The 11,218-nt window shown below is 49.7% G+C and overlaps 1 protein-coding gene across 1 annotated transcript; it reads left to right on the top strand.

Annotated features, from left to right (window-relative positions):
- Positions 1-1,148: 1,148 nt before the first annotated feature.
- On the top strand, positions 1,149-3,992 carry FITM2 (fat storage inducing transmembrane protein 2; the record flags this gene model as incomplete). The annotated part of the gene is made up of 2 exons (XM_079718584.1): positions 1,149-1,341; positions 3,377-3,992. Exons 1-2 carry the CDS (start codon positions 1,169-1,171, stop codon positions 3,990-3,992), a joined length of 789 nt encoding a protein of 262 aa, XP_079574710.1. The 5' UTR covers positions 1,149-1,168.
- Positions 3,993-11,218: the final 7,226 nt, after the last annotated feature.

Here is an 11,218-nt window from a genome sequence, read left to right as displayed (position 1 = left end):
ATGTCAAAGTCTTGATCCCTGGTACTTAGGAATGTGACCTTATTTGGAAATAGGGTCGTTGCACATATAATTAAGGATCTCAAGATGAGATTATCCTGGATTTAGAGTGGACCCTAATCCAATAACTAGTGTCCTTATAAGGGACAGAGGAGAGAAGACACACAGAGACACAGAAGGGAGAAGCCCAGATGAAGACAGAGGCAAAGATTGGAGTGATGCAGCCACAAGCCAAGGAATGCCAAGACTGCCAGCAGTCACAGAAGCTAGGAGAGAGCTATGGAAAGGGTCCTCCCTCAGAGCCTCCAGAAGGAACCAATCCTGTCAGCAGCTTCATTTCAGACTCTGGTCTCCAGAATTGTCAGAGAATAAATTTCTGTTGGTTTAAGCCAACATATTTGTGGTAATTTGTTATGGCAGCACTAAGAAACTAATACAGTGGCAAAGAAGTGCCGCAAGGTTGGGAAACAATTAGACACCCAGCCATGACAGGGGATGAGTGGGTTTAACTCTGTGATAATCGAGTGACTGAGTCATCAATGCCCTCATCTGATGGCCATTAACCCCCAGCGTCCAGCATTTTCTCTCAATACCAATCACAGTTGTTTTAAAAGTGAAAATAAAGCCAATAATTTAAAATGTAAACCTAATGGTTATTTTATGCATTTATTTTCTCATGTCCGTATGTCTGGACCACCATAATGAACCTCGAGTTCATAAACTAACTTGGGAAAGGTTGATCTCCTCTTGGCTCCCCATGTTACAGATGAGAAAACTAAGGCTCAGATGGAGGAAGCATCTCCAAGAGAGACTAAATGATGCTGGGACCACTGCTCCAATTCCTACAGCGCTACGTTTATTCTTCCTCACCTCCAGCAAATATTCCCACAAGCGCTTTTTCCTCCGACCAGAGCAAGGCACAGAGGATGTGTGCCTTTCCTTACCCGAGCATGTTACCCTGGCGGCGGGATTTCGAGAAGGCAAGGAGGCAAACGAGGATTTTGGAAACAGGAGTGCTGCAGAGGCCGCCAGTGGCCAGGAGGGGGAGCGCGCGGGCTCCGGAACGCTCACGCTCCTCGGGGGCGGGGCCTGCGAGCGGCGCGCGTGCGCTCAAAGGGAGGCGGTGGCACCGCCCAAGACGAAGGGCAAGACGGTGGCCGACAGGTCGGGCATGGAGCATCTGGAGCGCTGCGCGTGGGCCCTCAGGGGGACGCTGGTGCGGGCGGCCGTACGGCGCTACCTGCCCTGGGCCCTGGTGGCCTCCATGCTGGCTGGCTCCCTCCTCAAGGAGCTTTCCCCGCTGCCCGAGAGCTATCTCAGCAACAAGCGCAACGTCCTCAACGTGTGAGTGCGCCCCGGGTCCTCTCCTGTCCCTGCCGTAGCTGTCGCCTTGCCCAGAGAGCTGGGGGTTAGCTGCCCTGATGGACGAGTCATTGGAAGGGGAGAACCTTCTCCCCTTCGTGACAGCAGCGTCTGCACGCGTGTCGCGATGGAGGGACCCCGGAATAGCTAGTGTCACTGGCAAGTCGCGTTTGCACACCCAAACCAGACAGTCTGAGCTTGACTGGGCAGGGGTGACGGGCAGGGTGCTGTGTGTGTGTGTGTGTGTGTGTGTAGGGGTGGGGGATGGGAAGGGGGGGTGAACCGGCCTGTGTCGCTGCTCCCCCTGCCTCCCTTTGGGGTTAGGAGTTGGCCCCTGCCCTGGGGGAGATGCCACCTCCCTCCTGCCTGCCAGTGTCAGACCCTGCGCCTCCGCCCTAAATCTGATACCCCCCAGCTGGTGACAGAATCCCATCACACCTGGGTGGGGCAAGCAGACCTGCCTTCTTTCGCCAGCACCCCCTGCCCCCCACCTTTGAGAGCCTGTCCTAGCCCATGCCAACCCCCGTTCCAAGACAGTCGCCCCGGAGTGGAACCCTCCGGGAAAAGTCCGTGACCTTTCCCCTGTATCTGCTTGGATTTCCTCAGCCACTCAAAGTTCATGGCAGTGGCCTAGGAACACCATCCCAGCCGGGCTCTTTGAGACTTCTCCTTAAGTCCACCCACCCCCTCCTTTTTTTTTTTTTTTTTTTTTAACCTCTTGGATTTTAAGTTTATCGACACGAACACCGTTGCAATAGTAAAGGGAAACTCTGAAAGATAAAACTCCTCCCCTGACGCGAGCTTCGACTCTCCTTGGGAGGTACAGTGTCTGCAGCATCTCCCAGATGTCAGTCCAACTTTGGTTATCTACTTAAAACCCTGGTTTCTCTCCCCAGCAGTTTCATCAAGTACCTGACAGGTCTTGGCTGTGGCCAGATCCTTGCATATCAGTCCCAGGGAAGACTTTAGCGACAGGCCCTTGGGTAGTGTCTGAAGAACCTTTGGAACCCAGGAAGAGTCCTTCTGCCCTTTGCGCACCTTCCTTCCTCACCTGCCCATGGAGGCTGGGCTGAGAATAGATTATGAGAGTGGTCATGGCCCCAAGTCTCTTGCATTTGTGTTTACCGCACCTGGTCCCCAGCTCAGCCACCTTTGATGAGGGCAGGAGCGGCAGACAAGACAGCTGCTGCTTGATCTGGCCTGGGTGAGCTGGGAGCCGAAGAGCCTGGCAGACAAGTCCCTGTCTTTTGCGAGTTGCCGTGGATTCTGGTGTTTTGCTCCACACCTCTATGCTAGTTAATTATTGAAAGGGAACTAGTGGATCATTGGCTCTGGATTTAAAAATCGTTGGGTCCCCTCAGTTCTATTTAACAGTTGAGGAAGCGGAGGCCTGGAGGTGTGGTAATAAGTCGGAGTCAGGATTTGAACCTGGGTCTTCTAGCGTGAAGTCAGGCTCTGTCTGATCGTTTCTACCACGTAGGAAAAAGCCTTGGTGTAGAAAAAGCATGGGCTTTGGGGCTGGCCAAACCTTGGTTTAACCTGGGCTTGCTGATCATGTGAGTGTGATCCTGGCAAGTTGCTGAACTATTCTTTATCTATAATATGGGGCTAATGACACCTTCCCCCTGAGGTAACTGTGAGTATTCTATGGGAAAGTGGATGTATGTGAAAGCTCTGTAATTACTTTCCTCAGCAAATAACATAGTGCTTAAGATCACAGAACCTGGGTTTAAATCCCGGCTCCACCACTGATGACCTCTGCTTTGGGCATGCTGCTTCTCTGTGCCTCTGTTTTCTTCTCTGTAAAATAGGGATGATAGCAGTACCTACCTCAAAGAGTTGTTTAAGGATTCAATAGTTAATACACTTAAAGTACTTAGTGAGTGAAGTTGTGGTCTATCGCTTTATCACCTATTTCTCCTTTTTCCCTCCCTCGAGAATCCAGAGTCCTGAGTCATGACCTTGTTCCCTCTGCGCCATGTCCCCGCTCTTCACTTCCACTTTCTTCCTCTGCCAGGTATTTTGTCAAAGTGGCCTGGGCCTGGACTTTCTGTCTCCTCCTGCCTTTCATCGCCCTCACCAACTACCACCTGACGGGCAAGGCCGGCCTGGTCCTGCGGCGGCTGAGCACACTGCTTGTGGGCACGGCCATCTGGTACGTGGGCACAGCCGTCTTCGCCAACATTGAGCACTACACAGGCAGCTGCTACCAGTCGCCAGCCCTGGAGGGGGTGAGAAAGGAGCACCAGAGTAAGCAGCAGTGCCACGGGGAAGGAGGCTTTTGGCATGGCTTTGACATCTCGGGCCACTCCTTCCTGCTGACCTTCTGTGCCCTCATGATTGTGGAGGAGATGGCTGTGCTGCACGAGGTGAGGACGGACCGAAGCCACTGGCTTCACGCGGCCATCACCACGCTGGGGGTCGCCCTGGGCTTCCTGACCTTCATCTGGCTGTGGATGTTTTTGTGTACGGCCGTTTACTTTCACAACTTGTCCCAGAAAGTGTTTGGCACCCTGTTCGGTCTGCTGGGCTGGTACGGGACGTACGGGTGTTGGTATCTGAAATCCTTCTCTCCGGGACTTCCTCCCCAGAGCTCTAGTTTGAATCTGAAGCAAGACAGTTACAAGAAATAAAAGAGAAGCAAAAGAGATGGCAGCAGGACAGTGGCTAATAGATTTTCCACTTATTTTTCTTAGTTATCGACTAAATGATTGATCCCGCTTCTGGGAGGAAGCTTACCGGGCAGCGTGTGAAGTGGAGGTGGGGTGGAGTCTGGGGGGCCAGCGAGGTCAGGCCCCAGACTGTCCCTGGTGGCATCGCCCTGTGTCACAAGCACCGCCACTCCCAGTCAGGCACTTTGTGTTCCTGGCAAGACTTGACCTTAATCTGGAACATCCCTTTAGGCCCTAGAGGGCCAAGCTCAGGCTCAGCGAGAGGGCGGGATCGGGAAAGCCTCTGTTGTGTGGCTGAAGTGGGGCCGGGGCCTCAGGACTCTCTTCTGCTGCCATCAGATGCTCCCTGATTCTTCCTTGTCTTCTGTGTCAATGGCTGTTAACGCTGTTATTTAACAGTAATTCCCTCTGGTCAGTTTTGCAGAAGCATTTATTTCCAGCAGGGTTCTTTATAAAACAGCCAACTGCCTGAAAGACACATTCTGGTTGTAGTATTTAGTTTGTCCGCGGAATGTCAAATATTGCAAGTGGCTTGTGATTAGCTACCAAAACAGTTAAACTGGAGAGCCTCTGCGGCAGAGTATTGGATGATTTTTAGGTAATGAACATTGATAATTTTCTGTCCATGTTGTCTATTATATATTGGTTTTTGGAGCAAGAAGGTTACTTCTGTTGTGAGAGAATGCTTTATAGTTTTTGATAACAATCATGGCATTTGTTCTTTGTTGACAGAACTCCCGAAAATAACTCACGACTCTGCACTTTGGCACATGTGTAGATTGCTTTGAGGGTTTTTTAGAACACTCTTGGCTTACGGTATTAAATTCAAGCTCACGGGACTCTTTTCTCTGTTAAGAATAAAACCGGAAAGCAGACATTTTAATAACCTGTTGAATTTTAAGCTGAGTCAGGGTAATTTTGCAAAATGCATATTTGCACTGAACCTCCCCTGACCACACGTCGGTGATGTAGACTGAATGGTGCTACCGAGTTGTGTGATAATAAGCCTTCCGTTCATTGCTGTGGCCCAAGGCACTTTTACCCTTTTGGACAAGGTTATGATAAGTCAGAAGTGGACGAAAATATCTTCCCTTGCTTCTGATGGCAAGAAGCCAACCTGTTTGCAAAAACGTCCCTGATAAATGGTGGCTTGACTTTGGCCCACCCTCCTCTTACTTGGACCACCACCGAAACCAGACCAAACGGGCCTGTTCATCTGCCCTTGAACTCGACCTTTTATTTCCCCTTGGCAGTACCTCTCAATTTCCAGCCTTGTCCTTGTGTGGCCCTCACCTTGGGAGTGCTGGGAATGGTGAGATGCCCCGTCCCCCCTGCCCCACAGAGGCACAGTTACCGCTCTGTGATAAGATACCCCTTCCCTCTCTCAGGGTGTCTCCTTAAGCCTTTCAAACCAAGCCCCTTGCATTTTGGATAATCATCCTGGAAGCTTCTTTGACGCCCCTCTCCGCCCCCCCGCCCCAGTCAAGCCTGGTAATAGCATTAACTGATAAGCACTGCACTTGCCTGGCTTAACTCAAGCTTAGGTTGGTAGGAGTTTGAGGTCTGGAAAATCTTCAGTGTAAAATGTATTGCGTATAAATATGTACTTAAAAAATGTAGTTCGTGTCTCATCTGGCCACAGGTTAACCTATATTGATCAAAATGTGGGGTGTGATACATTGTACCCAAAGGTGGCAGAAACACCTGACAGTGAGATTTCGAAGGTGTCACCATGGTGCTTTGGGAGCATTGGCAAGCTCTGATGGGCCCCGGGAGAATTGTTTTGCCCGCTGGAGCTTACATCTGAAAACGGGGGTGGTGGAAGTGGGGCTGGGGTAGGTGGCAGGGGCTTGCTGAAGGGATTGACGTCTCTCCTGCGTTTCATGTTCAGCACCAAAAGGCAGCAGGCACAAGGGGACGCCAGAAGTTCACTTGTCTCACTTAAATGTCCAGACGTTTCTCTCCTGCATGTCTGATTCAGGCTCAGCCTTACACTGACTCCGTGGAAAGCGTCCATCACCGAATCTTGTATATTGATGAGCCTTCTGCCACTTTCTGTTCAGTCTTAGCACCTTTGCCTGTCTCTAGGGAACATACTCTCAATCCCTGTGTGACACAGCGTGGCAAGGCTGAAAGTTTAGGCAAATGTGAGATGTGGGTCCAAATCGTGTCTGACCCTGGTCAAGCCTCAATTTCCCCAACTGTAAAATGGAGGTGGTACTGTCAGGATGAAGGGAATATGTATGTAAAATGCCCAGCACATGTGCATAGCAGGTGATAATCCTCCTGCCTCCTCTTTCTTGATTAAGCCTTTAGAACTTTATGGCTCCTCTGGAGAAGGCAGGGAAACGAATATGTTCTTTGGAGTGCCATCTGGGGTCTGGGTGTCCTGTTGAAGTAGCCTTGTATTGTCTTTTGAAAAGTGTCTATTCCCCACGTGCCGAACAAGAGGCTTTTGAGGGCATCTGTGATCACAGAATACCACCGTGCTTGGTTTGTCTCTCCGTGTTGAGGTTCATTCACTGGCGCCTCATTTTCCACATGCATCTGTCATAGTCTGAGTACCAGATTGTATTTAGAGAATGGCTCTTACCACTGTTATGTACACACACAGATCGTGTGTGTAAACAGGCACATTAAACTACAGATAATGAAATCCCACATTCCCGCGTTTCGTGTGTTCTTTTCCAAAACCCTCAATTCCCGAACCAGGAGAGCTCAGCCCATTTTATGAGAGGAGAGTAATTCTTACTGGAGCTACTCGTTGTGTATAGGGGAACTTCAAGGCTGTAGTCACTCTTACTTTTTTTCTCCTCAATCCTGTAACCTGAGGATATGTTGTCATGTATTTCTCAGCCTGATTTACTCCTTCCCTCTGTGCCACATCTGTGTCTCAGAGTCCTGAGGCCTGGATCAGCCAGATTTGGGAGCCGTTTTCTTGGCAGTAAGAGGAAGGTTACACAAGAACACTTACAAAGTTCACTCGGATGAGGTCATCTGTGAAAATGCCCTGGAGGCCTATACGCGCGTGAGGACATTTTGTACCTTTTAGCGCCCGCTCCGTCCTCAGCCTGACCTGCTTGGCCCCTCCAGGTATATCTGGCAAAAGCCCAGTGGCTCCAGGATTTGAAGCTCCTCTTTTGGCAGAACTTCCCTGTTGAGATTCCGTCGGCAGCGCCAAACCCTTCTTGAGTTTTTCCTGTGAGCCAGGAGCTAGGACGGGATGATGAACTCCCTCCCTCCTGGAGCTTGTGATCCAAAATCCATCCCTTCAGAGCTTAAGGTGTGCGTGGGGTTGCAAAGTTTGATTTTGCTACCTCTGTGCGTCTGAGGAATTTTCACTCCTGGAGAAGATGCGTATGGAGTCAACAACCACCATAGAGTGTTCCAAGATCAAGGTCAGGGCCTGGGAACACAGAGCAGGGGACAACCAGGTGCCCTGGGGAATCACGGGATATTTTCACAGAACATAGTTCTTTTGGGTCTTCAAGGATGAGAAGGAGTTCAAGCAGTTAGGCAGAGAACAGACTCCAAGGACGTGAGAACAGCATGCACAAAGGCACGGAGTTGAGCTGCCATGAGTTTCATCCAGAGATGCCTTCTCAAGAAACCTAACTTTCCCCTCGTGTTCAAGAGCAACAGAGATTGAAGAAAGGCAGACTGAAAGGACTGTCACTGGAGGTCCTGGATGCGCCCTGCTATATTATAAAGAGCACTCAGCTAGAAGTGCGAATGCCCGGCTTTGAGCCGGCTTCCACCACTGCTTTTTCTGTTCTGTGTGACCTTGACCGAGTCACTCAACATCTCTGGGTCTCAACTTCCTTATCTGATAAATGATGGGCACAGACTGCTTAACCTCATCAACTCTCTGCTCTATTCTATTTCTTTGCTCCACTTGATGAAAAGTTCTTCCCAAGCTGGTTATGACTTTTATTTAAGGAAACAACGTGAAAAGAAGCTCCCACTCAGCTGAGGCGGCAGCTGGCTTCCCAGTGAGTGATCGGGGAGCTGATCTCTGGGTGCACTTTATCATACCCCTGCTTTTCTCTGCATCAACAGCCTAATGCAGTTTAGACCTGATTGCTTGGCTTCATAGGGACTTCCTGGACATGGGGAGCTGGACCTAGCTCCCAGAGGGATGAACCGCAGAAGGCTTTTTAAAAAGGTCTCCAGGGCTTCCCTGGTGGCGCAGTGGTTGAGAGTCCGTCAGCCGATACGGGACACGGGTTCGTGCCCCGGTCCAGGAAGATCCCACATGCCGCGGAGCGGCTGGGCCTGTGAGCCATGGCCGCTGAGGCTGTGCGTCCGGAGCCTGTGCTCCGCAACGGGAGAGGCCACAGCAGCGAGAGACCCGCGTACCGCAAAATAAATAAATAAATAAATAAATAAAATAAAAAGGTCTCCAAAATCAAACCAATTTCGATATCAAGGAGAGGGTAGGTTCTGTTAAGGGAAACTCCGTACAGTATAGTCACCTTCAGAAATTGTCCCAGAAACCCCTAATACAGTCTCTGGGGAGTTTTAAAATTGAACACACACAGCGTAGAAAACAGGTCCTCCCATACCTTAGGGAGAGGGGAGATGGTAAATTGGGCCCACGTGATTAGATGGTAACCTTGTCGTATCCAAACTTAAAATGTGCAGACCCGGGAGTTCCCTGGTAGCCTGTGGTTAGGATTACAGGCTTTCACTGCCATGGCCCGGCTTCAATCCCTGGTCAGGGAACTGAGATCCCACAAGCCGTGTGGCACAGCCAAAAACAAAAACCAAGAAAATGTACAGACCTAACATTCTCAGTCTAGGGACTTAGGCTATGGGAATGCTCATAGAGGTGGGCAAAGATAAACACAAAGATTTTATTGCAGCTATTTGTGATAGTGCAAAGTTGTCAAGATTTATCTAACTGTTGCCGATTGGTTAAATAAATTATGGTAACCATATCAGGAATATAATGCAGTCACTACAAAAAATAAATGGTGTTATATTTAGCACCAGAATCTGGTGGCAGAAAGACTCTGCGTTCGTGCTGACTAGAACTTACAGCTGTGTGCCCTCGGTCAGGTCAGAATCTCTGAGCCTCTTTGTGAAGGGTAAGGTGGGGATAATGCCTCACCTCATTCAATATCCATTGCCCCGCTAGGTGAGGGACACTATGCTGGACACAGTGTTAATTCAGAGACACGGTTCTGCCCTCAGTCTAGCCAGGCACAGGCAATGAAATGAGCACATCCAAACAGGGTGCTAAGCGTCAAAAGCAGAGTGTTCCCCTCCCCTACCCCAACATTGTCCCAGCTTAGGCAGAGATGATTTACATAACACACTCAGAAAAGCAAAGGACGGAGGAGATTATTCTGCCTCTGCCATACACACTGGCTGTGTGACCTTGAACAAGTTCCTCAGTTTCTTCATCTGTAAAACGGGGATAATAGAAGTACCTACCTTGTATAGTCGTCGTGAGGATTAAATGAATTGATACTTGTAAAGGGCTTACTTAGGACAGGACCTAGTCTATGGGAGGCACTATATAAAAGTCTTTCAAGTGCACAATAAGTCCCTAATGTGCCATCAATACTATAGCTACTTTGAAATCAGGAAAAAGAGAGACTTCCCTGGCGGTCCAGTGGTTAAGACTCCGTGCTTCCACTGCAGGGGGCACGGGTTCAGTCCCTGGTTGGGGAACTAAGATCCCGCATGCCGTGTGGTGTGGCCCAAAAAAAAAAAAAAAAAATCAGGAAAAAGAAACCCCATACATGTCAGTGTTTTAATTTTGATTGACTCAGAGATAGTTAAAACATACAGTCGAATGTGGAAGGCCATGTCCCAGGACCTCTAGAATGAATGGAGTCTCCGAGACTCTAGTCTGGTTTCAGGGCTAACTGGAGGTGGGGGAGAGTGAGAGAAGTGTTTTCCAGGAGAGCTGAGGAGAAAGGACATCCGTGTACCTGTGGGGTCCTTTGTGCCAAGGTAAAGTAGGTGTTTGCAGTGCTGTCCACTTGCAGGTAAGCTAAGGGCTGCCTGACCCTGGTTTCCAGGCTGCGTATTTGAGGGACTGGGTTGGGAGACTTATCACTTCTCCTGTCTTCTCTACCAGGACATGGCTCCCCGAAGGTGTGTCTGAGTGCCTAGGAGGTGAGTAGGTGGGGGAGCCTGGGAGCCACCCCTGATTGACATCTTAATTTCTGGAGCAATGTTATTCAGGCCCTGCCTGAGCAAGCTGCTGTCACCCTTTCCCAGCTCCACTCCTTTCATGCCTTCTTGCCTTCCATTTGCATTTCCTGAGCATGTTTCTTCTGCCATGGGCCCCCATGCTGCTGGGGAGTGATGCAGGGCTGAACAGGTGGGGGTGGAAGCTGACTTATCTAGAGTTATTAGAAGCCTTGGACTGGAGCAAGCAGACTGTATTCAAATCCTGCCTATCATTCCCTCAGCTGTGTGATCTTAGGCAAGTCACTTAACCTCTCTGGGCTTGTTAGTCATCTATGAAATGGGGATGATTCTTTCTACGTCATTGGTCTTTGACTGGTTTAATGAAATGATGGGTAGGAAAGTAAGTTCTAAGCTTTAAAATATTGGGTGCCTATGAGGACTGCTTTTTACTGAAGAGATTTACTTTGCCTGGTGAATGTCTCTCTCAGAAGCCTGTGCACTGTAACTTCTACATGTCCCCAATAACCTGAAATGGCTTGGTGTCTTTAATATAATTTTTTAAATGTAGCATTGACTAAAATCAATAACAACTAGCAGCATTTGTTCTGAATTTTTAAATCTGCTGCTTTTTTTTTTTTTTTTTTTTTTTTGCGGTATGCGGGCCTCTCACTGCTGTGGCCTCTCCCGTTGCAGAGCACAGGCTCCAGATGCGCAGGCTCAGCGGCCATGGCTCACGGGCACAGCCGCTTCGCGGCATGTGGGTTCTTCCCGGACCGGGGCACGAACCCGTGTCCCCTGCATCGGCAGGCGGACTCTCAACCACTGCACCACCAGGGAAGCCCTCCCAGCCTCCTTTGTAGCTGGGTGAAGCCTGGTAATTAAATTCTCACCCATGGACCGTGTGTGGAAGTCACATGACCCTCTTCAACAGCTGGGCCTTAAAATACTGGACATGTGCTCTAACATCCTGTCTATCCTTTCCTATTGGATAAAATCTGGCCGTGGGAATTCCCTGGCAGTCCAGTGGTTAGGACTCAGAG

The sequence above is a fragment of the Hyperoodon ampullatus genome (genome assembly GCF_949752795.1).
Source record: "Hyperoodon ampullatus genome assembly, chromosome: 14".
Taxonomy (NCBI): domain Eukaryota; kingdom Metazoa; phylum Chordata; class Mammalia; order Artiodactyla; family Ziphiidae; genus Hyperoodon; species Hyperoodon ampullatus.
This window is presented reverse-complemented; position numbering and strand designations above follow the sequence as displayed.